At 40.8% G+C, this 27,862-nt stretch overlaps 1 protein-coding gene across 2 annotated transcripts; it reads right to left on the bottom strand.

Moving 5' to 3' along the window:
* Nucleotides 1-122: 122 nt before the first annotated feature.
* Nucleotides 123-27,862, bottom strand: LOC129106890 (rho-associated protein kinase 2-like). 2 transcript variants are annotated; one of them, XM_054618161.1, is made up of 32 exons: nucleotides 27,427-27,862; nucleotides 22,996-23,077; nucleotides 22,155-22,255; nucleotides 21,387-21,524; nucleotides 20,171-20,431; nucleotides 19,414-19,558; nucleotides 19,171-19,309; nucleotides 16,980-17,071; nucleotides 14,424-14,583; nucleotides 13,133-13,220; nucleotides 12,919-12,998; nucleotides 12,294-12,342; nucleotides 12,067-12,202; nucleotides 11,607-11,698; nucleotides 11,109-11,355; nucleotides 10,017-10,123; nucleotides 9,671-9,830; nucleotides 9,148-9,308; nucleotides 8,619-8,803; nucleotides 8,353-8,422; nucleotides 8,062-8,165; nucleotides 7,190-7,376; nucleotides 6,611-6,704; nucleotides 6,212-6,306; nucleotides 5,726-5,914; nucleotides 5,421-5,589; nucleotides 4,226-4,293; nucleotides 4,022-4,110; nucleotides 3,221-3,299; nucleotides 2,806-3,073; nucleotides 2,428-2,707; nucleotides 123-753 (listed from the first exon to the last, which is right to left on the bottom strand). In XM_054618161.1, the coding sequence occupies exons 1-32, from the start codon at nucleotides 27,520-27,522 to the stop codon at nucleotides 750-752; spliced, it is 4,215 nt and encodes a 1,404-aa protein (XP_054474136.1). In that variant the 5' UTR covers nucleotides 27,523-27,862; the 3' UTR covers nucleotides 123-749. The 2 variants fall into 2 exon arrangements, with proteins under 2 accessions (XP_054474136.1, XP_054474137.1); XM_054618162.1 differs by lacking the exon at nucleotides 123-753 and adding an exon at nucleotides 791-1,498.

Here is a 27,862-nt window from a genome sequence, read left to right as displayed (position 1 = left end):
GAAAGGTTACAAATAAGACATCAAGTCACAATATTAATCATTGTCATCCTTTTTTTATATTGATATAAATCCTACATGTAGAATTTTAATAAACAATGAATGAAACATGAATTATCCATTTTTTGGGTAAGAGAATTTATTTGAATTTCTCATGAATGCAGAGAATAAAACACATTGTTTCTGTTCAATTCACATTATTCTGTCTTATGTTTTAATAGATCTACTTTGTGTAATGAAAACTGCATTCATTTACAAGACGAGCATATACTGTTAAATGTGCTGCTGACTTATAACCATAAAAACAGAACAATCATATACTATGAGCTACACGTTCTGTGTTACAATACACAGACTGACCTCTTGATCCTATATACAAATGTTCACACACATGCCAAACACCTCACAAACACAAATCAATGTGAGTCACTACATCTGACAGAATAAAAAGTCCATGTTTTTTCTCATGATGGTTATAAAATAAGGCCGTTTTAATCAGTGTTGTTTTTTCCCCCCTTTTTCTTAAGATGAAGTCTCACTCTAATACGAATACTTATTTTATTCCTTTTAAAAAGACAAAGGCAGCCCCAGTTCTCATGACGACTGCCAGTTTCTATGAATGTCTCTGTCCATCATTAGCATTTTTTTTTTTCAGACTACTTCCCTTAAAAAAATAACACTTGAAGGCACTGCTTCCAGACTGCGATCATTACTCCACAAAGATGAAAATCCGCATCTTTGATCAGCCAGGGTTAACTGTGAAGAGAAAGAGAGAGAAAGAAAATTATGTGAAAACCTGAGATGCTACCAACAGAATGGCTGGACTTCAAAGGCACGCCCACACAAAATACACACATATTAAACGTGGAAGCTATCCAGTAACCACACAATGCATGAGTAGAATGCAAAAACAACAACAAAAAACAGGCAGATATGGGAATAATCTTAGCCTGTATGTTTGCAAGAGGTTAAATATTAAAGAACACCAACTACAGTGGTGCTGGCAGATGGAAATTGTTAATTTTGGACAGAAACAGGTTTATTCTAAATTGGCTGCAGCGTCATATTAAATGTACAGACATGACAGTTGTATAGTCACGTAACTCTCTGCTGGAAAGCAAATGTGTGTATTTCCCAATCTCACAAAATATTGCTTTAATATTTTACTTCTTGCAAACATGTAGACCAATATTACAGCCATATCAATCTGCTATTTCCTCAATAAGCATACTTCCCAAACCATCAAGCTATTCTTGTAGCAACGATGTTTTCAAGCACTGTGTTTATATTTTCCACTGAACCGAAAAATGTTTAAATCACACAAAAACATGCCTCAGGCCACAATAAGGCATCCTACTAACTGAAAACACACATGTAGAGGTCCAGTTACCCTCCGTACCCCTTCTGTCACTTCCTTCAGAAGAACAAATCATCATCATCATCATCATCACTGACATCATCCAACTGCAAACTCCAGTCTTTGAGGCCAAACTCAAGCAATCTGAAACAGTAAGTATGAGGTTCATCCAGGGATCAAAGGGCAATATAGGCCAACTTCAGCAGGGGGCAGTGTAGAGCAGCGAGTAGTTGATTTAGTGAATGCTGCTTGTTAGATTAAGCTAGTGTTAACGGACAAGGCAGCTCGGAGTAATGGATGGCAGACGGGCGCAACAAGCTCCGCTACTTACAGCCTCCCAGAATGAGAGACGTTAGAAGGGTGGGGTCAGAGGTCAAAGGTCAGTGGAGGATGATACGGAGCATGGGGCCAGTGCTGAGGGATGAGAGCCAGTTAGATTGTGACAGAGAGGAAATTCACCCGAGTGTCTTAGTCAACGGCAGAAAACAAGACAGTTACAGTTAGTGACTCCCAGAATAGTTTACTACTGAATTAGGTAGCTGCTGACGCTGTGTGAGAAGCCATGTTGGGGCATGAATGCTGCATACAATTATGCAAATTACTCAGGAACCTTGTTTAAAGCACTACTTCCTGTGTCAGCCACAGCTTTAGGCCCCTTTTCAACTGCATATGAATCATCAACAGAAACAACAATCCATTCAAAAGTTACATTTACTACAGCGAAACGACACTGATTATTAGTTTACAATAAATTAATCTCTCTTGCGACAATGACAAGATGAGGTGAGAAAAATTGGGAGACAGGAATTAGTTGTTGATTAGCACCAAAGTTCAAAAGTAAACAGATTTAAAATGACCACTTGTAGTGTAAATGGTATTTTTAAAATAACATTTTGACCTAAAAATCTGAAATGTCGATTTTCACCCCCCCTTCTTACAAAGATACATTTTTGAAGTTTTAATATATGAAATAAAAAGGTATCAATAAAACGGTGTTACTGCTGTCATTTAAAAAATATGGGTGACAAATTCCTAAAATGTTCTGTATGCAATCAAATCTTCCAAGTCCTCACCTGGTTTTCCCTGATTGCTGCTGCTGCCTGGTGGCCTGGATCTTAATGGCTCCACGATGGGTGGACATATGAGGGGAACCCCTGGGTGAAGGTCTCGGGGAGACTCGGGGAGAGGAGCGTGACGTTGCTTCAGGAAGGTTGTTTTGTGCTGCGGACGGAGGACTCATCGTCGGGTGTTTCCTCGGGATGCGTTTGAGCAGGTGGCTGACCCAGCGCTGCTGCTCCTCCTGTGAGTTGGTCAGCAGAAGCAGCTCTTTGGCAGTGGACATGTCGTAGTTCACTGTAACAGAAAGGGATTAAACAGATTAGAGTTATAAAATCCAAGTTACATTCAAATATATCAACTCTCTATATTAACTCTCGACTGAGCGTACTGACCCTTGCAGGGCACAATAACTTCCTCCTTTCGGTCCAGGTGATCTTTGTGGCACTTGGTGTGGCAGCGGCGGCACTCAAGGGCCGGCGGGGGCTTGAAAACGTGCCACAGGGGCCGAGTGCAGGCCTCACAGCTGGAGGGGAAGTGGTACAGAGTGAGGATGAACTCATGACCCTTGTGGCTGATGAAGGCGGGCCGATCACCATACGCCGCGGGCTCCACTACAAGCTCCTGTTCACGTTTAATCTCGCCTTCATTGGCATACAGGATCTGGGGAAAGAGAAAGAAAGGAAAAGGAATTTAACTGAAGATTTATTGAGGTAGACGGTGGAATTGAGAACACGATCTGTACTGACAGTCTGTAGGAGGAAGAGGGAAGAGAAAGAGACGTCAACAGGAAGTGTCCTGGCTCATTACCTGGAATATCCTTGGAATTTCTTTGGCATCTGCACGGTACACATCAGTATGAGTCACAGGTCGGACATGAAACAGCTTACTGTAGGAGGGAGAGAGCGGAAAGAGATAAGAAGACCGGTGATAACAAGGCTATAAATAAATAAAAAAGTTTACAAATATTGTTTTCACTTCTGTTTCAAAGTCTGCCTTTCGTTCTTATTCTATCTATCCATCGCTTGATTTCTTTTTTTGGTTGCGGTGACAAACACGTTCTCAAAACACCGTTTTATTGCCTGTTTTATATATTTGATGTAATTGACCGCCTGCTGACTCCTCACTCATACTCTCAAGCACCCCATGGCCGGTAAAGGCCACCAGTAATAATGCAGCAAGGAAAAAACACTTCTGATACACTTGTTGCACACGCGCACACACACACACGCGCACACACACACACGCGCACACACGCACACGCACACTTGGAATGAGATGTGGTTCATACATTCATGACCCCCTCAAGAAGAATTAAAATAACTTTCATGATCTTTTAACTTTTTATCTTGTGCAATCTGCAGGTCAAAATTAGAAAATCCATCCACTATTTTGGTTTATGATCAAATACCTGCAAAATCAATCACATTTCTACAGCCTCAGATTTATTTCGTGTTTAGTGCTAACTAGTAAAATAAACACTGACACACCGTACTAGCATTTAGCTCAGCATTACTAGTATGGCTGTCGACTCTTATTAGTATCAACTCTAATAACCATAATCATTAATATTTACTATGACATGTTCAAAGCATGTTTTAAATCACTCACTCGATGTCCAGGGTCATGAAGGGGTTGGCCTGCTCTCGATCCAGCTCGCTGTTGTAGAACAGGATCTTCCTGCTGCTCACAACTATAAACTAAAAAGGAAAGTGAAACATGGGCCAAAAGGTTAGAGGGGGAAATTACCTAATGGTTATTACAAAGAAAACGTGAAAAATGTGTAGATATGATATATAGTGGTGGAGGCATTACTTTTTTGTCCCAGCCAAACCGCTTTGTGTTCTTGGTGGGAAGTGAAATCCAGCCCTCCAGCCTCGAGTCTAGTTTCCAAAAAAAAAGAAGAAGAATACATTAACACAAAGAGCAGAGCTGTCTTTAACCATCTGAGCAACTTAAAAAAACACTTTGACATTTTCAAATGGCGGCATTTTCTTTAAACAGATCCACATCAGTTGGAGAGGAAATGATTCCCCGCTATAACCAAAGGGCAAGTGGCATAAAGCTTTGCTACTTGATTTCAACAACAGACTATTCAGTGGCAGCTATAAGGTATGAGGAATCTCCAGCACAAAACATGGCAAGTGTCTATTGGAGAGAAATAAATTAAAATGTAGAGCCTCTTATTTTTATGTTAGGAAAAACTCTACACACCAACTTCACTCTTAGAAAAATCCCTACATCTTTTGCAGTGCGATAAATTTGACCAAAGCAGGCCAACAGCATCAAGCTGTGAGTATTCACGTGTCCAGTGAGCGCTAACAAGGATTAAAGCACAGCAGAGACAGAGTCAACAGAGTAGACAGAGGGATTAGCAGAAACTTTGCAGGGTTGAACCAGGGTTGGGGATATTTCTTTCTCAATTCAAGGAAAAAAACTCAAATTTTAAAACACTGGTTAGGTCAATTCCGCTTTTCATGTGCATCCCCATGCCAGGTTTGAACCACCATGCAGGGTCACCTGCAGGTTCATCCTCAGGGGGCTGTTCATAGGTGAGGGCCAGCGGACGGCGGCCCTGCTCCACCTGCCCGTCACATTCTTCCTCATCCTCATCGTCGGAGTCGAAGAGATTGTGAGCAGAGTGAAGGTTGGGCCGGGTGTCGATGCAGACAGATTTGTGTGTGCGCTGGTAGCTGAAGGACATTGATTCTGAGGTGTGAGAGTGAGTAATGCGCACTGTGCCGGACCATGAAGAGGAAAGTTGAGGTGAAATGAGGTGTGGGCGGAAAAGGAAGAAGGATAAAGAGGAAAAGGTCAAAAACAATTGGCCTGGAAGAGACTCAAAGGGAAATCAAAGGGAACAATACAAACTCAGGAAGAGAGACTGCAGGAAGAGGAAGCAGGAAGTGCATGCAGAAGTGTTTTCGCTGACTGGCTTTAGAGATTTGAGTGTTCATGTTGATGCCAATTTATAGGATGGTGAGTATGAGACAAAGTCTCCTTCGTCTACCTGGGTATCCGTCAACCATGTCCATGTCGTTGCCACTGCTCATGCTAGTAGAGTCCAGCGAGTGAACGCTGAGGGAAGTGATCTGGCATCGAAGCTGCTCGATGTCACTGTCTTTGCTGGCCAACGTCATCTGAAGATCTAGACGCACCTGGTTCTCTTCTGCTATCAGCTGAATAACAGAAATGAGTAGGTTTTTAAGTGCAGTTCAACATATTTTTCTATAATTTGCAGTAATATTAACACAGAATAATTGTACACATTTTCAATTCAATGTGTATGTATTCGTGCCACTTGTTGATACTGACCGCCTGCATATCCGTCAGCTCTCTCTGGTACTTGATGATGGTGCTGTTGAGCTTCTCCCTCTCCGTCCTCAGCTGCAGCTGAAGCTTCCTGTTCTCCTTGTCCTTCCTGTGCACCTCAGTGTCGATGCTTCGGCTGCCTCCTCGCATCGTCTCCCTCCTATTCATGACCTCTGCCAGTTTGTTGACAGCCTGGGAGCCAAAAATACAGTAATATAGTTTGTCAGAGATCTATTTGTGATTAATGTGAAGTCAGTTTATACACAGGGAAGCCTGCAGGAATATTGACGTGACTGCAAGACAGATTTTTTAAAACTTGTTTCAGATCTCAGTGATTTTGCCCAGAGTTCAACAGCAGCCTGCAGCTGAACATTATTCTTAACAACAAATGATGTGACATAACAATCTTTAAAAGACAGACAATAAAAGTGGGAAAGTATAGAAAAGATCCTAGGCTTTCCAGACCTGTGTAGGCGACCAGACACACACCTGAATTTTTAGTGTCCTTTCATTCTGCAGTAGCTTCTCAAAGGACACTTTGAGCGAGTTCATCTGCTTCTCTTCCTCCTTGGTTTTCTGGAGCTCTGTATAAATAGCAGTGAAGAATGTTAATTCATTGCTCATAAACTTTACTTACTTAGCATAAGGTTAAAAAAAGTAACTCATTAATTAAAGAAAAAGTCCAATATTCTGCCGTTCTACGGACACTTGGTTCCCTGATGAGGAGATTAATGGCTACTTTTCATGACATTTTAATATCACCTCACCCCATGAATCATCTGGATATGTAAGACAGCTTTTCAACACATTTTCCTGCTGAGGGAAATGTCACTCCTGTAGGAATCCGTTCCCTTTACGTGGCACTAATTAACTTCAAATTACACTCACGTTGCTGCATGTCTTTCAGTTGATTGTTGAGCTCCTCTTTCTCGCTGGCCAGGTTGGCCACATCCACCGTCAGAGTGCGATTGGATTCTTCCAGCTGTAGAGGTTGTCAGAGTAGCAAATAAAGCAAGATAACTTTATTTATATAGCACATTAGAAAACAATACATTAGTACTATTTATGTTTTTTTTATTCTGTATGATCCAAACTTCTGTGGTCGTCATTGTTGGTACTTAATTTTAATCCAACTTTCACTAACTAGAGATAATTAACTGATGGTTAATCATCTTATTAAAGGCACCTTATCGCATTTCTGACTGTTGTAGCTTTTTTCTTTTCCCCCTGCAAATTTATGGCTGCTGCTGTTGGTGGCACTAGCGCGCAAATAAAGTTAAAAATGTAGGTTTTTCGCAATACTTCATAAATACTTTTGGCACAGGAGAGAACTAAAATTCTACATTAAGTTTAAAAAAGAACCAAAAAATGTCTGTTCATTTTGGCTGAAGACGCCCAATATTAGAATTATCTTACATATACTTCATAATAAACTAAAAATGGTCCCGATCCTAACTCTAATCTCACCGAGCTGATGGTGGACTCTTTGTCACTGAGCTCCTGTTTGTGTCTCGCCATCATGTCTTTGATCTCCAGCTCCTTCATGATCTTCTCCTTCTCAAGATCGGAGTACTGCTCTTCAGCGATGGAGCGAGCCAGCTGCTCAGAGTCGGCCTTGGTCAAACTGGCTTCCACCTGGGCTGTCATGGAATCCCTGCAGAGGGAAGGTGGGAAGGAACTGTTATTACCATATTATTACATTTCTAGAACTGTATAAATCTTTTACTGCAAAAAAAGCCTGCTGTTATCACGCCATTCAGAAGTAGACTGCCTATAGAGTGGACAAACATTCAATTTTGACCTTTTTGTAAATGCAGGATTTTCCAACCCTAGAATTACACTGGATTCTAGTTTTTTTTGTCTGCAATTATATTTTTCTGTTGTGCATCTGGGGAGGCCGCTTATCTGGCTCACTCATTCAGTTAAAGGTCAAGTCCTCCATTTTGTCTGAAATGAATTCACAGAGAGCAAATAACACTAATCTGGAAGTCTGTTGGATTCTTTAAAAAAACTGATAAATGTTATCTTTGTAGTGTTTTCCTGTGGATGCTTTAATACCACTGACCATTAACTCTAAAACCTCTTTACTTCCATGCATACCACCTTGTTTGTGTTACATTCTTTATACTTTGTTTAATTTTATATCATTTAACATTTACTTTCTTTGCATGTTTATGTTTTGTGTATCATTGAATCTGTACTTTTTGTTTTGGTTTCATCTTTTTTCCTTGTTTTGTTGATAATTGGTGTTTTATGCTAATGTGCATTTAAATCAGAATAGAAATATCAGGTCATTTTAGTGTTGCAGGGTCTCTGGTGATGGTGTTTAGACTGGTTACCTCTCCTCCTGATATTCTGCCAGCCGTTGCTGTGCCTCTTTGTACAGCTTATTCCTCTCATCACACTCGTCCTTCAGCTCACGGATCTGCGTCTTGTAAAGGGTCTTGGGAGGAAAACAGGTGGAGATTCAGTTATTGTCATGTCACAGATTTGACAAGGAGGTGAGAAATAAACTCCTTCTCTGCTCTTATCTTCCCATTCAAGCCCCATATTGTAGATTGATTTAGATTTATTTTGCTGGTCTGTGAGACAAGGTGCACAAAAGAGGGAAAATTGATGGTTAGAATTACTGTGAAATACTGCTCAGCCTCCAGTTGGTCCTTCAGCTCCTTCAGCTGGCCACCAGCCTCCTGCTTCTCCCTGGAACAGGACCAACAATCTGTCAATCACTGATCCCGGCCAACTAACCACCAGAGCCAAAGCACTTTCCTCAAACCAAAGATGATGAATGAGACTCTTCACAACAATTTGCCAACAGCATTCCAACAAACTCATCTGCATTGTGTGTTTATGTCCAATGTGCATTATGCTCAATATGCCATTATGTGTGTTTGACCTGCGTAGCTCCTTGTTCTGTTTCTCCAGGACCTGCTTCATGTCCAGCAGGTGGTTGAGCTCCTGTTTGAGCTGTTTCTCTGAGGAGCGGAGCACCAACACCTGCTGGTTCTGCATCTTCAGATCGCTCTGGCTCATGCTCCGCTTGTGGATCTCCTCCTCCAGACGCAAGCTCAGGCTCTTTACCTGCAAAACATACACGTGCACACACACAAGCATCAGCAGTGGAACTATTTGACAGTTATGGGGAACACTTAGCTACAGAACAAAGAGTTGAGTCTATAAAAAGTTGAAAAATAAGCAGAAATTCCCATCACAAGGTTCAAGATTGTCATTTCCCCATTCCCTATTATGGCTCAGGTTATGATAGAAGGAAATATAAAGAACAGCCGCAAATATTCAAAAACATTGAGAAAAAACCCTTGTTTGATGTTTTTTTTATATAACTTTTACTTTTAATGATAAAATTGAGTATTGAAAAATGCTCTTATGTACCATCAAGCTATTATTTTATTAAGAGTAAGACACACCTCTTCAGAAAGTTTCTCCCTCTGTGCGTTCAGCTCCTCAAGTTTTTGCTGCGCCTGCTTGTAGTCACAGTCCAGCATGGAGTGGTCCTTCTCTTGTTGCAGCAGCTTTCCCTCCATCTGCAGCTTTACGCTGCGCTCCTCCTGCAGGTTGAACTCCATCTCTGCACCAAAGAAAACAACCAGGAGGATAATCTACCCAGCACTCAATAACACAGTATTGACAGAACACTTTCTGTCTTCTGTTGAAGGCAGAGAGCAAACTATTGTTCCTTGAAGGCAAAAGTGTTTTCTGTCAAGAAATGCAATTTGTCTGATCTAGTAATGTTTCATTTCTTCTCTAGCCTTCATGAATAACTGAAGCCACTTTTTCATAACTGATAGTACCTGTGCTCTTTTGTGTTTTTATTTCTAAATTTGTGTTAAGTGAGCTAGGTAAAACACAATTTAAACTACTGACCATATGCCGAAGCACTTTATCCATCATGCAATCACCTTTCAGACTTTTGTCCTCCCACTTGCTCACCTTTTAAGGCTTCAGACTTTGCCTCCTCAATGGACTGGTAGATTTTGTTTTTATCTGCGAGCTTGGCTTTGGTGGACTTGTGTTCTGCCTCTTCTTGCTCCAGACTCTGCTGGAGCGACTTCAGCTTGAACGTCTGGTCAATCTCTTGGTTGCTCTTCTCCTATAGAATCAAAGGGGATGTTGGGTTTTTGTATTGGCTATCATTACCTAGGGGTGATTTGTTTTGAAGGTACATTTTCAAAATCCAGGAACACATTGTCAATGTGATCTAAAATTATCCAACCAAATTATGCAGCCTAGACTCTTAATTCACATTGTAAATTAGCAATTAGAAATGGCAACAAACCTTCTCGAGGTCATTGAGCTTCTCATGTAGCTGCTTCTTTTCAGTCTGGATCTTGGAGAGACTTGACTTCACCTCTTTCACCTCTTCTTCCAGGCCAGAGATACGTCCTGAGGATGGATATTGGGAAAAGGAATGAAGAAATAAAAACAAAAAAAATTGAATAATATAGGAGGACCTGGAGTGCAGTGAATGCTAAAATCTACAATAAAATGCACCGGACCTATTCAGTTTCAAACAAATCCTAGGTGAGACATAACATAATGCTCCTGCTCCGGCCAATGAACGAAAAACAACACACTTAATGTTTATTTTCCAATTTCAATAACTCCACCCACATAGAGAAATATACCAGGGGAAAAAAGCACGAGGCATCGCAGCAAACAAGCAACACTTTTGTTTTGATACGTTTCCTCTGACCTCAGCGACTGGCCCGCCCCTCTGCATGGACTGAGCATGTTTAAGTTTCCAAACAGCGTCTCACAAGAAGTGCTGGCTCTGGCCTGGCTTTGGCTTTCACAGCCTCTTGCTTCACTCTCAGCCTTTTGAACAGATGTTTCCACCTATGATCTGATATTTCCCAAGGCCTGGTCCAAAAAAACCCGATTTACATCTAATAACCATGTCCAGCCTCCAGCTCCAAGTTGTGTGATGCCTTTTTCCTGCTACTGATGAGATGTTTACTGAATGAGCCCTGGAGACTTAACTTACGTCAGTGAATAAACCTTTTTGAATGGAACAATTTAACTTTGCTAACATGGCAACATTTCAATACACAAATTAAAGTGTAACCCCAAATGACAATTATGGTACTATGTTTAGCATTTAGCTAGATTGCTGAGCTATGATAGAGTAATGGGAGAAAGCTTATAACGTTACCAACCTGACTCCTTTAATGTCTGTTATACAGCTTGATAACATTAGCTACCAAACTGGTCATACCAGACCAAATAAAGCTTTTTTTTGCTTTTAAATTTAACTTTTAATTTGTAAGATGAAGAATGACATATTTCTTCTCTTAAAAGTTACATAGTCTCTACATGGATCTACTTGTTTGAATGCTTGTTCAAAGTGTAACAGACAGCCACGCCTCACCCTGCAGGTCAGTAATAGTTTCTGTCCGGAGGTTCCGGTCTCTTCTCTCCTCCTCCAGCTCGGCCTGCAGCCCCATCAGCTGCTTCTCCAGCTCCATCTTGCTGTTTTCAAGCTGGCTGCACTTTTCCTGCATCTCCCTTAGGCTGACCTCCAGGCTCTGAGCCTGTTTCTGCACCTCTGCCTGACTCTTCTTCAGCCGCGCGGCCGCCTCCTGCTCAGCCTCCAGCAAGGTGTTGGCCTCCTCAAGCTACAGATGAGAAACAGATGGGATGAATCTTTTCCCTGCAGGCTGAACTGGGTCAGCGCAGCAGCAAAATTAAAAGGGATTTAATTAGGCAAAAGCAGAGGAATAATGAAAACGGCAACCACAGTTGCTTGCTTGAATATGGATGATTAAATTAGCATGTTTGATTTACATAAGGAGGAAAACTACAGTGAAGCATAGTAAAAAAAAAAAAAAAAAATCTAGTTATGGGAATTTAATTAGCTCCCCCTCACTTGTCTCTGTAGCTGGATGTTCTTCTCATTGGAGATCTGGGAATTCTGGTTCCTCTTCTTAAGATCCTCTAGCTGGTCCCTCAGATTGTTCACTTAAGATACAGATAATTAAAAGAGTTAATGCAGCACGTGATAAAATACATTCAATGGACCCTGGAAATACCACTATTCACTCACTGATAGCCAGCATTACAAAAATATAGAATATATACTGAGATATAAACACTGGGATGCAGAGCTCCCAGATATCTGTGTGGTTTATTACAATGTTTTAATGAGTTGACAGTCAGACTGATATGTTAAAACAATTTTGTAAGTAAAATATGTGAAAATGAAAACAACTGAAGACCTAAATAAATAAACAGTCAGTCGATTAACTTGCTTACCATGAAATCAGATGCATTTTGGATCTAATTTGTAAGTTCAAGTTAAATATTTAGAAATATTCCCAGGTGCTCACATTCGTTCTCCAGGCTGCGTTTCCTGTCAGATTCAATCTCCACCTTGCGTAGGTTCTCGGCGCTCTGGTGCTGCAGTAGAGCTCTCTCTCTCTCCAGCTGCCTCAGCGAGGATTCCACTTTCTGCCTGCTACTCATCTAATCAGAAAGGAAAACACAAACAACGTGAGTGGAATGGTGACCTACTTTATCACATCATGTAGATGGTTAAAATGGCATCGATCCTTACCTCCTTGTCTAATTCGTTGACCAGCTTCTCTAAATTGTTGGTGACATTTCTGGGGGAGAGAAGAGTTTTATTGCAGACTTCTTCACATAAATCATTGAATTAAGACCCGATAAACCAGCTCACCAACAGAATGTTTACTTTCAGTGATTTTATTTTCCTTTCTTTTTTTACATCTATCTTATCATACACTTTGAAACATCAGCTTTATAGGATGGGATGTCACTTCCTGTTGTGTAAAGCGATCAAACATATTTCCTTGGTTATCCAACGTAGAGCACACAACAGGAATTCCTATCTTCTCAGTGATGGTCTGTTTTCTTAAAAGTAATTATACCAATGTCTCAAAATGAATGTGAAAATTATCAATATAAAAATGCTACATGCGCTACCTTTAAAATGTTAGATATAAATTGGATGGTTAGATATTCAGTTAAAGACAATCTTATGGTAAAAATTCAATTTCTTTATCTCAAAATTTTGGCAATTTATATCTTAAATGGGATGCTTTATTATGACAGAAAAGTTAACAAAGGTTTGCAGTAAATGTTAACATATTTGTAGTGTCGACACCAGTATTTGTGCTCAATGTTGCTCAGCTTTGCCTGTGTTATTTGTTTAGTCGTACTTGCACTTGTGCTCCAGCTCATCTTTGGCCTGCATCTCATGGTCAACCTTCTCCTCCAGCTCTTTAAGCTTTTTCTGCAGCTGCTCAGGTAGACAGACAGGAGACCAGAAAAGAAAAATGCTATTATCTAATGATCATTTTCACCTTTTACTAAATGTCTTTTATTTCTTCTCTGTTACCATAATATTAAGACCACATGCACAAAAACACCCACCTCTTTTTTACTCTCAGAGCAATTTTCCTTATCCTCAGAGTTTTTGTTACTGTCCTCCACAGAGCAGTTGTTAGTTCCCTTCAGCAGCCTGCCAGAGAAAGAAGGGACAGAGGAGACCCATGAATGTATGTCACTGACTCTACCTTCAGAGACTTGCCAGCTCTTTCCTCATGTCCAATTTTACTATCCTCACCAGATCCATAAAGCCAACTGGGTGGTCAAGAAGAAGCTGAATGTTCACCAAAGCACACTTTATAACGATGCAGAAAACCCTCATACTTAAGACCAACATAGCACAAAACTGTGGTGTTGTAGAAAAAAGCTAAAGATCTTTCAAGCTTCTTCTTACATCTGGATGGAGAACCCCAAAGGATGCCTCCAACCCACACTGTCTGTTGCCAACTGTTAACCAATATAGTGGTGGACTTTTGATTGTGGGTAACTATCTCTGGGAACCATTACATGATTCTGCCACACGGCTGCAAAATGACCAAGAAAACTGAAGCCAGTGCACCATAATTTTAAGACAATTCGTGCCCTTAAGCTTAAACTGCTTTTGCAGTGTTCATAATTCTAAAAATGGAAATGCAAAGAAATTTGGACATTGGTTATATCCTTAAATGGACACTAAAGGATGCATTGTATCAAGAAAGGCTGATCTAAAGCCACCCTTTTTTTTTTATTTAATATTCATGTATTGATAGTCATTTACTTACTTAAATGGTATTGTTTTGGACTTGACTTAGATAATTCTAAATGAGAAATTGCTTAGACATAAGTACATGAAAAAAAAAGAAAAGGTAAAGTAAACAAATGTTTCTAAAAAATCCTTGAGGTTAAAACATTGCCGGTTAAAGTGCTATAGGATCATAAGTGTACAATACATGTTTTTTACTACTTCTCCTACTGATCAAGATCAGGTTCAAAAACTAGACTCCATCATAAGCAAAGAGGGCTTTTAAAGGGGCTGTCAGAACAAGGCAGCAGTGTAGAGCCTGAACAGGCATACAGTGTCTGACTGCTGTAAGGCTCTATTAAAGGTATGGGTGTAAAGCTGTCTTTTTCTACCTCTTGCATTTGAGCCACGGTGCTGTCCTTAAACCTGTTTCCTGAAACTAGAGGCCCTTGAGAAAGTTCCCACACATGGGAGCTACATTTTCTTCTAATCCCAGTATCCTTACCAAAAGTACATGAAAGTCATATATGACCAGCAAATGCAGTCAAACTTTCTATGCACAACAGCAGAGTAGAAGCAAGAAACTTATATAAGACATCAGAATAAAACACTTACTGGTCCTCCTTGAAATAAGTGAAGCCGATGAATGGTAGCTGGTTGCCCACAAAGGCTTTGGGTGGAGGAAAGTTCTCAGCATTTCCTTTATCATCCTCTATGTCGTCAAAGTTACTGGTGTCTATGTCACCTTTCAGCTCAGGCACAACTGGAGCCACAGCTGGAAAACAGAAACAGAGAGAGAGTCATGATGGAGGAAAAGGGGAAGAGGTGCAGACCAAGAGGGGTTGATAGGGAACAATGATGTTTTACATTAACTGAGATTATCAAAGATTGAAACCTAGTGTTACAGGTAGTTAAATTTAAAGAACAAACTCTAAACATTTTCTTAGGTTCGTTCCTGAGTAAATTCAAAGCCAACTTTGGCACCGCTTGGAGTAGGAGTAGGAGTAAGCACTCTGCAGGTTGGCGTGAGGCTGACACCACTCCTTTTCTCGTACAGTGCTCGCTTTGTGCCCCACACACGGCGCCTTTCACAAACCAAGACTAAATGCCTGCTCCTTTAAGAAGCTGTTAAAGTCCGCACAACACAACAGGCAGACAAGAATGTGTAAAAGGGCCAATCAGATAAAACTAAGCTAGTCCTTTAACCTATAAATAGTTCCTAATTGAGAAAAAAAAGCCGCCATTATGGATCGAGTTCCTCAGACCAGTGAAATTCTGGCTCAGCGCAAAGAGCTCATTAGTGTTGGGTCAAGTCACAACCCTCAGCGTGACAAATGTGACTCAGGGATGGTGGAGAAAATACAGTGAGAGATCAAGCACAGCAAAGAAACAAATGAGTTGAAATTAAAAAAAAAGAGGCAGAAAAAAAAAGTCCCAAAAATGTGGTCAGACAGAAAGAGACACAGGCTGCTCCATGGAGGCCCTTGTGGCACGACTTCCCAGAATGCTCTCTGATAGCGGGCGGCTAATGACAGGCAGCCATGGCCACAGTGAGAGTGAGAGAGCGGGAGCAACCCTCCGAACTGGGGCGCCCCTCTCATTAGAGCAGTCCACACAGGCCGCACAGCCTGCCCCACCCGCCGCTACGGGTCCCAGCATCCTTCTATTCATCCATCCATCCATCCATCCATGGTGAAGGCTTCTTTTCATCACCATCCCAATGCTTAATAAGCCCGATAATCATGAAGACAACTGGGAGAATCTTCAATAGAGACCCAAACATGAGTCATCGTGGCCTCACTCAGCAGGGAGGAAAGTTATACGTAAACATGCAGGTCTGTGGGATACCAGAATGTTTTGAGTGTGTGTTTGTTTGTGTGTGTTTGTGTGTGACTGGACATGCATGTGCAAACATGAAGAAAGCTGAGCAGCACAGCAATGGCACAGTAATGGTTTTATGTTCAAGACTACCCGGCAGTCTAAAGTTCAGTCAGGAGTTTTGTCTGTTCTTAATCAGAGCCAGGTGAAGCAGAGAGACGGAGGAGGAAGGGGAAAGAGCCTGCATGTGATTATATACAGACACAGAGGTCCTGTTCATATTCCTCATATATCACTTTCCTTATTTTCCTAAGTTTGAACTTATTAACATAACAACCAATGAAATCATAACAGTTTTACAGGAAATATATAAAAAGTTTAGAACTTTTTAAACCATTTAAGGTGATTTGTTTTTTATTTGATTTGATTGATCAGTTAATTATTTTTCCATGTTCTTTTTGCTCTTGCTCCCTTTCTTTGTTTTTTCTTTTTAATACATTTCTATTAATTCAAAAGGAATTTTTTTAAACTCTATTTTTAAACCCAAGAAGCTAGTTTTGCACTGATGATTTCATTTTTCTCTGTTTTTTTAAATTGTAAATGGAAATCAAACCACAAAGAAAATGCAATAATTGGATAATGTCAATCAATCATCACATTCTTAAAATCAATAGTAATGATCACTTCTTTAGCAGATTTCCCAATTTGTCTGCTAAATTAACCAAGTGATAATGTAATAATGTAATGTAATAACTCCACCTGCTACATATGACTTATTCTTTAAGTTTAACTATTAACAATCTAAATGTTTTGTAGAAGTTATTTTAACATCTTGCACTCAGTTTTGCTGCTACACCAAACATTCTTCTCTTGGTGGACTTTCATTAAACAGCCTTTCAGTTTCATCAGTGTGTGTATTTCTAGTATGGGTACTATCTAGTATAGAATCTGCAGTGCTTTCTGCCTACTTTCTCCATTCTCTCTTAATCTATTCCTTTGGAGTGGCACCCATATGCAGCTGGTTATCCTTAAGGTTTCATGCATCATGTGCACTGCTGCTGTGCAAAGAAACCAGTCATATATTGTTAAAAGAAATGGTCATATGGAGAGCATGTGTACCATATATGCAGGCTTAATGGCTCAGGAGATGGAAATAAACTATGACCCAAAGCTGAAAAGAAGCAGATCTGCTGAGGAACAGGCTGGAAATGATAAGAAGTGGGCCTGTAAGCAAATAAAAGGAGGAATGGCAATGAGAGGTAGAAAAAGAACACAAAACATATTACCAGAGATGGAAAAGGAGAAATCTGCACCAGCATTGTAGGGGATATATCTTAAAAAACAGACACTTACTCTCTCGGATGTTGTCAAAAGTCCACTGGTCGTTCTTGAAGAAAGGGTGGCATTTGATCTCATCCACTCCGGTGCGGCCCAGACGAACCTTCCTGCACAAACAGCAACAGGACCAAGACTGTGAGCAGAGCCTGAACACAGAACACCCCCGCTCGTCCCCTCCACCCACCATCACCATCACCATCACCATCAACATGTCATGCCAAACACACAGCCCAGCAGAGTGACCACTAGGGACTGACCACACTGACCAGCATGGAGAGCCACATGACCACTGGAAGACACTGGAACCTCTCCCAACCAGACAGATAATGTAGATCCAGGAGGAGAAAGGGAGTGTAGACAGCAGGATCAGAGAGCAGGAGCCAACATCAACAACTCTGACTGACACTGACTGTTAGAGCTGCCGCTGCATTCCCCCCTTCTCCTCTCTGACTCTAAAACGCTACACACTCTTTCTCTCTCTTTCTCGTCCCCATTTCCTCCCTCCTCCACTGCTGGGTACAGGGCTGGAGGGGTGCGGCAGTTTGGGCTTGCCACGTGTGGGACATTCCAGACACAGCCAAGAGGAAGAGAGGGCAGGGGCGGGGAGGAAGAAAGAGAGAGTTTTTAAACCCCCGGCAAAAAAAAAGAAGAAATCTGACATGCAACCAAGTCTGGCTTACAACGGTCAGTGTCTCAATGCCCAGAAAACTGCAGGAGTGCAAAGTAGAAAGTTATACCAGAAATGGGTGAGGATGGAGAAATGGAAAGTGGCACCAAGAAAAGGTGGAAGAAGAAAATTACAAATGAGGAGTGATGAAAAACACATGGAAAAGGAGGAGAGGTAAATGTTGGTAGTGCATACAGGGAGGATTCAGTAAGAGGGGGAGACGGAGACAGTGACAGAGCATGTGGGTTGAGTGGTGAATAAATGTATCGGTCAGTGCTCAAGATGAGTGTGTGTGTGTGTGTGTGTGTGTGTGTGTGTGTGTGCGTGGGTGTGTGTGCGTGGGTGTGGCTGGGCAGCCGCACACATGTGAGATTCTGTCTGTGGTGAGAGAATAGTGAGCGAGAAGGTAAATAAACTGAGTGAAGAAAAATGAAAGGCTGCTCTGTGTTAAAGCAGAAAGGGCCTGTGTTTGAGCCCACTCTGGGGGCGGGGTTACTAATGTAAACAGGAAGTGGTTTCTTCCAGGGGGATGGGCCACTAACCAAGTAAATGACCCACACTTTCATGTTACTTTTACCTTTAATACTAATAGTATAGTATTACAGATCTAAAAATGACACTTTTTGTATTTAGATGGTAGCTCGGTCTGGAGTCACCAATATGTTTTTTAAACAAACTAATTCAAGATAGAATATTAGTTTTATTAAAGGATATGTCAGATTTTTTTGGTCAACAAATGAAAAGACCTAATCCAACAATACATTGATCACTGGGCACTCTACATGGTGTAAATACTAGCACAACAAATGTGTATCAATCCACAGTTGAAAATAGTACCCAGTAAATGCACTTCCTGTTTGAAAAACATTTGCGAAAAACTACAGTGCTGGGCACTGCTGTGACACATTGACATTGTTAAGGCTTTTTTATAAAAAATTAAATATATACATTTGTCAAATGTTTTTAAAGATCTACCTTTTTAAGTAGGAACCAATAAGATAGAGGCATCGAGCCACATACAAGCTGGGGGAATTTTAATGTATTGAGAGGAGAACTAACAAATCAGTTTCACGAGAAAGACAAAGCTAGTGTTATCTTTTGATTACTTGTTGCGTGAATTAAAAAAGTCTACTTAATCAATCAGCTGAACTGGATGTGAATTTTCCCGCACAACACCATGTTCTTTCCACTGAACTGTTTTGGCAATCTTGCCCTCATCACGGTCGCAACAACAAAAACCTTTGATGGGTAAAGCATGATTCTCAGACTATTCTCAGACTATTCTTTTGAAATGTTTCTCTCTCAAATGAGAGTCTACAGTACGTTGTGGATTCGGAAGTCTTTTCTAGGTGTTTTTACATCGTTTTGACGTGGGGGCCTCCTGTTCTGTGATCCAAACTATCAGTTACATAATAGTAGAGACAAAAGAAAATGTAAATGTGTATGTACAGGACAAGTAGCCTGAACTTGTGAAATGTTCTGAAATCTTGTTAAAGCAGAGGTATTAGTTTTTATGATTTAGAGGTCTTATGTGCAAACCTGTCATTAAGAAAAGCACAGATGAGGTCTTTGGCATCCTTAGACATCTGTACGTCATCTGGGAAGATAAGTGTGTTCTTGTGGTTCATGATCTTCCCATAAGTTCCAACCAGGGACTCAGCATAGAAGGGAGTTTCACCTGCAAAAATATAGAAGGAATTATAACCCAGGATGGAAATGTTGATCATTTTAACTACCAAACATCACAAAAAATGAACATGATGTATATGGCGGGTCACTTACCGACGAACAACTCATAGATAAAGACTCCTACAGACCACCAGTCGCACTCCCGGCCGTAGTACCCATCACCACCCTGAGACTGAAGCACCTCAGGGGAGATGTAGTCTGGTGTGCCTACAGCTGTGTCACAATGCACCATGCCCGTCTGCAATCAGAGAAACACACAAGATTTATTGTCGCGAGAAGGCAAGAGAATAAAAGGTTGGTAGAGTTAAAGGGGAAAATGCAGCTATGTCAATTTCTATGCTTTATGACTCCAAAAAAACGTAACTTAACAATGCTCCGGATATTCTGAGACAACTGGAAAAAGATCTCTGCTGGACTGTTTTGACCGTGTTAATAAGCATTTCTCTCTGCTGGTAGACTTTCAGAAAATGTGTAGAGCCACTTGTTGAAGCGGCTATTTAAAAATTGCTGTGGTTAAAATAAAAAAAATGGAAAAGCACTTGCACCAGAGGCGGGACCTCAGCCAGCTAGATTGGTTGTTTAGCACAATGACTTCTGGGGCTTTTTCAACAAACTGATGCAAGAGTGCTGCATTTAACCACACTTTGCAATCTGAACACTTGGTGGTGCTCTAGGGCACGAAAAAAAGGTATTGGTCTTTAGACAGGAAAATAAATGAATCTCTATCCAACTGACTATTTCCTTCTAAATGAAAGGAGTAAAATCTTAAACGTTCCTAGGTCCCTATCTTGATCTATACAGGTCCAACACATTGGAAAACAACAACAAAACGATTTTAACATAAACTTACCGAGTCCATCTTCATGCATGTGCCGAAATCTGCCAGTTTGAGGTGTCCGTGTTGGTCCAGCAGCATGTTGTCAGGTTTGACGTCCCGATGGATGAAGCCCATGGAGTGGATGGCGTTCAGCGCCAGCACTACTTCAGCTGTGTAGAAGCGAGCCCACTTCTCAGGAATGTCGTAGTTCATGGTGAGCGTTACCAGGTCGCCTCCAGGCATGAACTCCATCACCATGTAAAGGTTGCGGTCGTCTTGGAAAGCACAGCACAGCTAGTAAAAACGACAAACATAGGGATTGAAAGCCCAACACAGGATGTTATAATACATTGTGACATAAATTAAATTATCATGTGGGTTATCCTAAATGCTTTTTAATTTAGGTTAAATATTGTCTTTCTAGCTCTTTATGGCAACATTATAGTTAAATAATGTCAATTTTTTTAGTTCATCTGAGCGTTTTTTGGACATCATACTCACATTACTAATTATTATGTTTCCTAAATTACTTTATTGCACTTTACTTTGAATTATTACATACCTGCTCTCAGTTTATCCTGGACATAATCATAGTTAATAGTATAGCTGCATTAATTTGTACTGTGCATTTTGTATATGGGTTTTTGTTTATCTTGTCTATATAAAAGTAATATCCATTGTAATTATCACCAGGCCATTCATTTAATATTCTCTCTGTGCATTACTTTATCTTTATACATACCGCTATGCACTTTGCTTTTGTTTATCTGATGCTCAATGGCATTGCGCTTTTACTGATACTACTACTACAATTAATCTAATTTAAAACAAAGCACCGATAGTGATCCCCACATTATTTGATTGTTTCACATTGCTATATTCATATTGTCTATCCCTGCACATGATGTAAATTACCCTAAATGTAAGAAATATTCCCATTCCAAACATCTTGATATTGATCTATGTACAATCCACAATTCAGCTGTTTAGAAGCTTAAATATTCTTATCTCAAGACATGTCAAGACAGGAGACAAGATGCAAGAATTTAAAATACAATTCCGGTAGATAAGTATTATGAAAAATCTATTATGCGTTTGTTCAAAGGGACAGAAACCTATTCAGTCTCTGTAGCGGAAGGCGGTTGGGTCTGAGAGTTAAGCTTCTTTCTTTCATGTTTAAATGTCCAATCCTTCCACTATGTTACATATTGTGTGTTTTCAATTAAATAAAACCCCTATATGTGCACACCTGGACGACCCAGGGACTGTTGGAAAAGGCCATGATGTGCCTCTCCTCCCAGAAGAAGGCGGAGTCCGACCGCTTGATCATCTCAAACTTAGTGAGCTGCTTCATGGCGTAAACCTTCTGAGAGGCCTTGTGACGGACCTGCAGCGGGTGGAGGGGGGAAGACAAAAAGAGTAGACGCTGGCGTGTCAACAGTGATAGCAACACAACAAGAACAAGATAGTAAGAATGTCACAATGACCAAGATAACATGAAAAACAGAGAGACAGAAAGGGGAGCCCATAATTGTAGGCACACACCCATAGAAAGACATGCTTACACAAGACCACAAGCACAAACATACGAAGCATCCCCTCCACACCCCCACACCAGACTTCACACTCCTCTCCCACACACTCAGCCTGTCCGGACTTGTTTATACCACAAGACGCTCAGCAGAGACCAGATTCAAGAGGCAAACATCTGTTTGGAAGTCTGCAAGAAATTACTGCTTCAACTGATCACCTTTTCAAACTTAAAGTTGGCCATTATGAAGAGAAAGATGCCAATTGTATTTGAAACACCATAAAACTATTTGCACATGTTGCACATTTTGTATTTAGGTAGGTTAAGATATTGTTGCTCCCTCTAGTGGTTCACATTTCTGTTATTCGGTAAAATCTGCAGAAACTCTCCTGCTTTATCTCCCTGTATATCTGACTGCACTGCTGCAGTATAATTTAAAAAAAACACACTTTATTTATCATCTCTTGACAGACAAAGACATCTCACCAGCTGCACTTCTCCGTAGGCTCCTCTCCCGATCAACTTCACTTTATCGAAGTCTTCAAGCTTCACCTGCAGTTCTCGCAGCTGACCCACTGCCTTTTCATCTGCAGGACGGACAGAAAGGTTACCATGGCAACACACAGGTCAAGCTCCAACCATTTAGGTTCAAAGGAAAGAGTTAGTAGTTAACTACTGGATCAGAGAGAGGTCATTGGGAGTTAACATGGGAGCCAGAAATATTCATCAACAAGGCACAGTGAAAATGAATTACAAGTGAGACCAGTCTAAAGTATTCAAGCCACAGTTGTCTTTAGAAGAGAAAGACAGATTAAAAGTACGGTGGGTGGTATGAATTTAGAGCTTTTAAGAAGACATGCTGCCGTTTGTTCTTTCTCTAACATTAGGCACATTCTTTGTATATGGCCTCAGGTCTAAACAAAGATAAAGAGTAGAAGGTTTCACAAAATATTGATCTAAAAAAAACAAAAAGTCTGTACAAAAGTGACAAATATCTAACTTTTACAGATAATTTGGCTGTCAAATCTTTCAGGGCCAAATGGTATCTGATTTGAATAACAAACTCAGATCACAGAGGTGTTTATTCATACATTTCGTATCTGTGTGACCTTTTGCAAACAGCTGTATACAGAGTCTCTAGAGTGTGGCCTGTAGAAGAAGGATTTTCTTCAAAGTTACAGGAAGTTGTGCGAGATCTGCTTTACAAACAAGAATCATACAATCCCTCATGACTAGAGTGCTCTAGGTTGTTTTTAACAACTTAATAGGTATTTTTCAAGCTAAGCACAAGAATCTTGACCTTCACCAAACACACTGTTCCTCTTACATCGATTCAGAAAGGCCTCTATGTTTTTGTTTTTCCGCAGGGCAGGATAGTTCAAATCATGAGCCAGCGCGTTCACGGAATCCTGAAAGACAGAAAAAGACAAAATATTCAATCAACATCTGAAAACAAAACAAAAATTAAACAGCAACAAGTGTGGATTTAAAAATATATAAAATATTAAACTTCTAGGTTTACTCCTGGTGATTATATTGCTTGGGTTTGGCTGAATGTTTCAACATGTTTAATGTTTCTAACAAAACACGAGAGACATGAAAACATAGAAATGTCTTAAACTGATTTCAAGTTTAATTTATGTTGGGAAGAAAGAAAAATGTGTTTTTTTCTACAAGTCTCTAATCTGTCTTGTAAGACAACCCTGACTTTCTGCTGGCTGATAAAAAATAACTAAATGAACAGAGGAAGGAAGGAAGGAAAGACTTACATTCCTAAGAGCTTTGAGCTCCTGAATGCAACATTACGGGAAGAGAAAATGAGACTGCTAATTTGCAGCATAACACAACAATAGAGTAGACAATGGAGGTTGGATGTAAAGACATAACAAGTCATACAACAATAACTAGTCACATGATGCCGTTTCAGCCCCCTGCCCAAACACAGACCCAGCAACACCCGCTCCATCCAAACAAACACAATGCCCTTCCTATGGCTTAACACTGACGGCCAGTGGCAGCATCAGACTAAAAGCCGGGGCCTCAGTAGTGTCATCAGCGCTTAAATCAGAGGTGTTGGGTTCCATGTGGAAACCAAAATGTCTGCGTGATCCAAACACATGAGGCTGGTAGGGCAGCTGGGCAGGTGGGGTGGGGGTGTAGCATGACCCTCTGTTCCCCAGAAACAAGGGTCAAATGGAGTCATCCAGTGAGAGAGAGTGTGTGTGTGTGTGTGTGTGTGTGTGTGTGTGTGTGTGTGTGTGTGTGTGTGTGTGTGTGTGTGTGTGTGTGTGTGTGTGTGTGTGTGTGTGTGTGTGCAGGGTAGCCCGGTTGAGCCACAGCGGTATCTATCCGACTGTTTGTTCGGGGATATGTGAGTGGGTGGGCAGGGGCATGTGGAACAATTCTGCACCTTTAAATAGCAGCGGTGCAGAGAGAGATCTCCCCCACCGCAGACGGGTGGAAATAGACCTAAAGGCTCAGAAGTTATTGTGAGACAAACAGCTTATGGTTCAGGCTGAGCGTGCTAGGATCTGTGATCATTTTACACAGTCTGTCTGTGTGTGTGTGTGTATGTATGTATGTATGTGTGTGTGTGTGTGTGTGTGTGTGTGTGTGTGTGTGTGTGTGTGTGTGTGTGTGTGTGTGTGTGTGTGTGTGTGTGTGAGTGAGTGAGTGTCTGTGTGTGTTGTAACTAGGACTGGGCGATATGGAGAAAGTCAAATATCTCAATATCTCAGATCAAATACCTCAATATTGAAATTGCAGCGATATTTTATGGTTGACTATTGGTGCTTCTTCTATATCATTTACACAATGAGATTTTTGATAAATAATCATCAGTATGGTGGATAAAATGTCTAAGTGGATGAAGGCAAATAATAAAACAGACAGCTAGAACAGTTTGGTAAATTATATCACTTAACCTCCAGCCTTTAAAACCAGGAAACGACAACACTTGTATCATATTACGATGTATTTTTTAGATGATTTCTAGACAGAAATTTAGCTATTGATATAATATTGTTAAATCTCCCAGCCCTGGTTGTAACAACCCTTACTGCAGTAGAAAGGGAACTAAACAGTCTGAGAGAATGTTGAACTCTATGAACATATGCAAATATAATCTAAATTTAGCAGCTTCAAATGGCGCATTTGGTGTGTGTGCGTGTGTCGCGTGTGCGCGTGTAGTCCATGGCATTAAAAGACTAAACATGAAGCTTTTAGGCTGCTGTACCCTGTCTTAGATCCATGAAATCACCTGGTAGATAAAACTGCCGTGCATTCTGTGAATGTGCAGTAAGAAAATTAAATCTTTGACAAGGACTTTTGAGTCGCAAGTCAAATCTGTCTGTCATCAATTTCAAGTACCAAAAGTTATGAATACATTATTGGCATTGCAGCGAAAAAAGTATTGCAAGATAGCTTAAAAGGTGCCCTGAGGAGTTTTTTAACCGCTAGTAGCACAGTAGAGCAGTGGGTCACAAGGACGTACAGTACATGAACACCCACATGAACACACACATGAGCATGCGGGCAAAATGAGATCGGTTTCATGCTACTGCCATTAGTTGGTGGCAGTGAAGCGTCTTTTTGAGAGTTTGTTGGTACAAGAATGATCTGCAGCTTGACACCAGCAAGATAAAGGGGCTTAGTTTAGAGTCACTCAGACCAGCAGTTTTTTTTAAGTAACAAGGGGTTAATGTCAAAATTGCATTACACTACTTAAAAATGAGGCCTTATTCTTTATCGTGATATTTTCATTCACATTACTCTACCATGATTGTTGCGATAGTTTGTGAGTTATCTTATGATTCCCTTCATTATTTACAATGTTCAGTCAGCACATGTTATCTTGTAGTGTGAGGGGTTCAGGATTTAAAATCTCTCTCCTCCTGATTGAGCCTCAGACCAGCCAGAGCCGAGGAAACTTAGATGAAACTGGTTTGATTTTCACTCCTGGAATTTGGACAAATCTGAACACGATCCTGCAGTTTAGGCAGGGTAGTGTGTCCTCACCTCCGACAACACCTCCCACCTACTCCACCGTGAGCTGATACTGCCTGAGCATGGTCAGCAACAATGGAGCAACAATTCTCAGAATGAACATTTAAACTGTGTCCTGCCTGCACAGACCAAGTCCCCTCCCATCCAAATGGAAATAAATACAGAAATAAAAATCATCCACAACTTATCTTTCGAAAGAGCTTAATCGACTCGGCCCCAAATCCTTTCTTCTACAAAAAAACACTTCAGAACACATCTTATGTGTAAACACAACAAAAACAATTGGGGACAAACAGGAAATAGTGACGTGAGGTCACAGCAGGATGACTCCATCTCAATTCCAGGAAGTGACTTCAGCTTCCTGTGTGGTAACTCACATTAGGCAGCCTGGAGGCTTTAGCTGTGTCCACTACAGAGCTACTTTGAAACCAGACGCAGCTGACTGTAGAGATAGAACTGAAAAAAGAATGACCAAGACTTTGATGGACAGTCAATGTGCCCTAAAAAGGGTTCACGTCACTTCTGATTATATCATTATACAGACATGGCTTTACACTGGACTTGAATTGTGACTCATCAGCACTGGGAATGTTTTCCTCCAGCAGGAAATATTGCAGATGATAGGGTCGTTATGTGTGACAACCTGTATATATATAACATCAAATCTCCTTTAACTATCTCATCTATTCATCAGGTTGACATAATGAACCCTAAGCATTATTCTCTTGGTTCTTCTTTAGTCCAAATGTCACCTGGATAACCTGACTGACCGCCAAAAATGGTAGCGTTCTGTTGATATCAAACCTGTTATTAAGCAGCGGAATAACTCAAACAGAGAAAGGACTTTTTCTGAACATTTTTCTATTACATTATCTTGTTTGGTGAGCGAAAGCATAACCATGTTAATCCAGTCTTGACATATCCTCAGGTTTTTCTGGATTGTCTGAAAGATATGCCTTATCATACTTTGAAACAGAAGTATAGTGCTGGAAAGATCTTTCTCCTAAAAAAGGAAGAAGAGTTTTAGGTTGTTGCCTGGTGGGAGACACAGGGTCCAGGACAAAAGCTTTATATCAGCTAAAAGAAAAAGGGTATTTGTTATCAGAGGTTTGGGCAGAGAAGCTTATCAATGGCAGAAGTTGATCAAAGTTTTCTGAGTACATTCTTAGGACAGGTCAGAGAGAGGACATGTCAGTTACAGGGTGCACCAAGAAACTAATCACAAACAGACAGAGATAGTGGTGAGAAAAGATTAATAAATGAATAACTCAGGTTTTAGAGAGGGAACTGATTACTCCCTTTGTCTGTATCCTTGATTGGTAAGGTTCAGTTTAATCCCCCTTTTATAAAGACATCATTTTCGATTATCAAACTCAATTTCCTAACATATGTCCATCACAACTGTAAAAATGAAGATGAAACTGTTTTCAAAAAGGAAAAGGAGGCGTAGCAGAGTTTAGGTGGGGTTTCACTCTGCTGCATCCCTGATTGAAATCCAAAGTAATAACAAACAGAAGTCAACGGAGCTTTTCACAAGCACAGTGTGTGACGCTTTTTTTGGTTTACTCCAGCTTTTCCTCTGAGATATCAAACATGTCTCTTCAGGTGATCTGTGATCATGACAGAATACCAACTCAGAGCATTGCTGTGTGTGTGTGTGTGTGTGTGTGTGTGTGTGTGTGTGTGTGTGTGTGTGTGTGTGTGAAACTCGTTATCTCCCTGTATCAGAGCCAAAGGGTAAAGGCAAACTCACCAGCAGTGTTTCCAAGTTTAGTGCCGACTCTGGGTTCCTCATCAGGGACTCCAGCTTGTTCAGCCGGCTTTCCAGCCTGCTCTCCGCACCGAGCATGATTACAGAGCAATGTATCCAGATCAAATGACATGAAATAGCAAAAAATACAAAAAGAAAAAAAAAACACCTGTAGGGCCGCTTTTTTTTTTGTCTCGGGACAGAGGCGCACTCCGCTACTGCTTGGCTCAGCTCTTCATGTCAGCTCTTCTGTAAACTGCCGCTTGAGTTGTCAGGTTAATTATTTATCCGGTGCCAAAGTTCGCTGCTTCACTCTTTTTTTCTTTTTTAAATTAATATCTCACAACGAAGTGGAAACTGATCGGACGTTTGAGAGACTCCACTTCCAGGTGCGCCCCGTCTGCTCCCAGGTAGAATCAACACAATCTGATCCGACCAC

The sequence above is a fragment of the Anoplopoma fimbria genome, chromosome 18 (genome assembly GCF_027596085.1).
Source record: "Anoplopoma fimbria isolate UVic2021 breed Golden Eagle Sablefish chromosome 18, Afim_UVic_2022, whole genome shotgun sequence".
NCBI classification, from domain to species: domain Eukaryota; kingdom Metazoa; phylum Chordata; class Actinopteri; order Perciformes; family Anoplopomatidae; genus Anoplopoma; species Anoplopoma fimbria.
The sequence above is the reverse complement of the archived record's forward strand: the minus strand, read 5'-3'. Positions and strand labels throughout refer to the sequence as shown.

Excerpts from the sequence above, each read along its gene's own strand:
- LOC129106890 (XM_054618162.1), bottom strand. The coding sequence starts at position 27,522 with ATGCTCGGTGCGGAGAGCAGGCTGGAAAGCCGGCTGAACAAGCTGGAG. Across the intron at positions 23,078-27,426 it reads TAAACTTGGAAACACTGCTG|GATTCCGTGAACGCGCTGGC; the intron begins GTGAGTTTGCCT and ends TCTGTCTTTCAG. Across the intron at positions 7,377-8,061 it reads GCAGAATATCAGGAGGAGAG|GGATTCCATGACAGCCCAGG; the intron begins GTAACCAGTCTA and ends TTCCCTCTGCAG.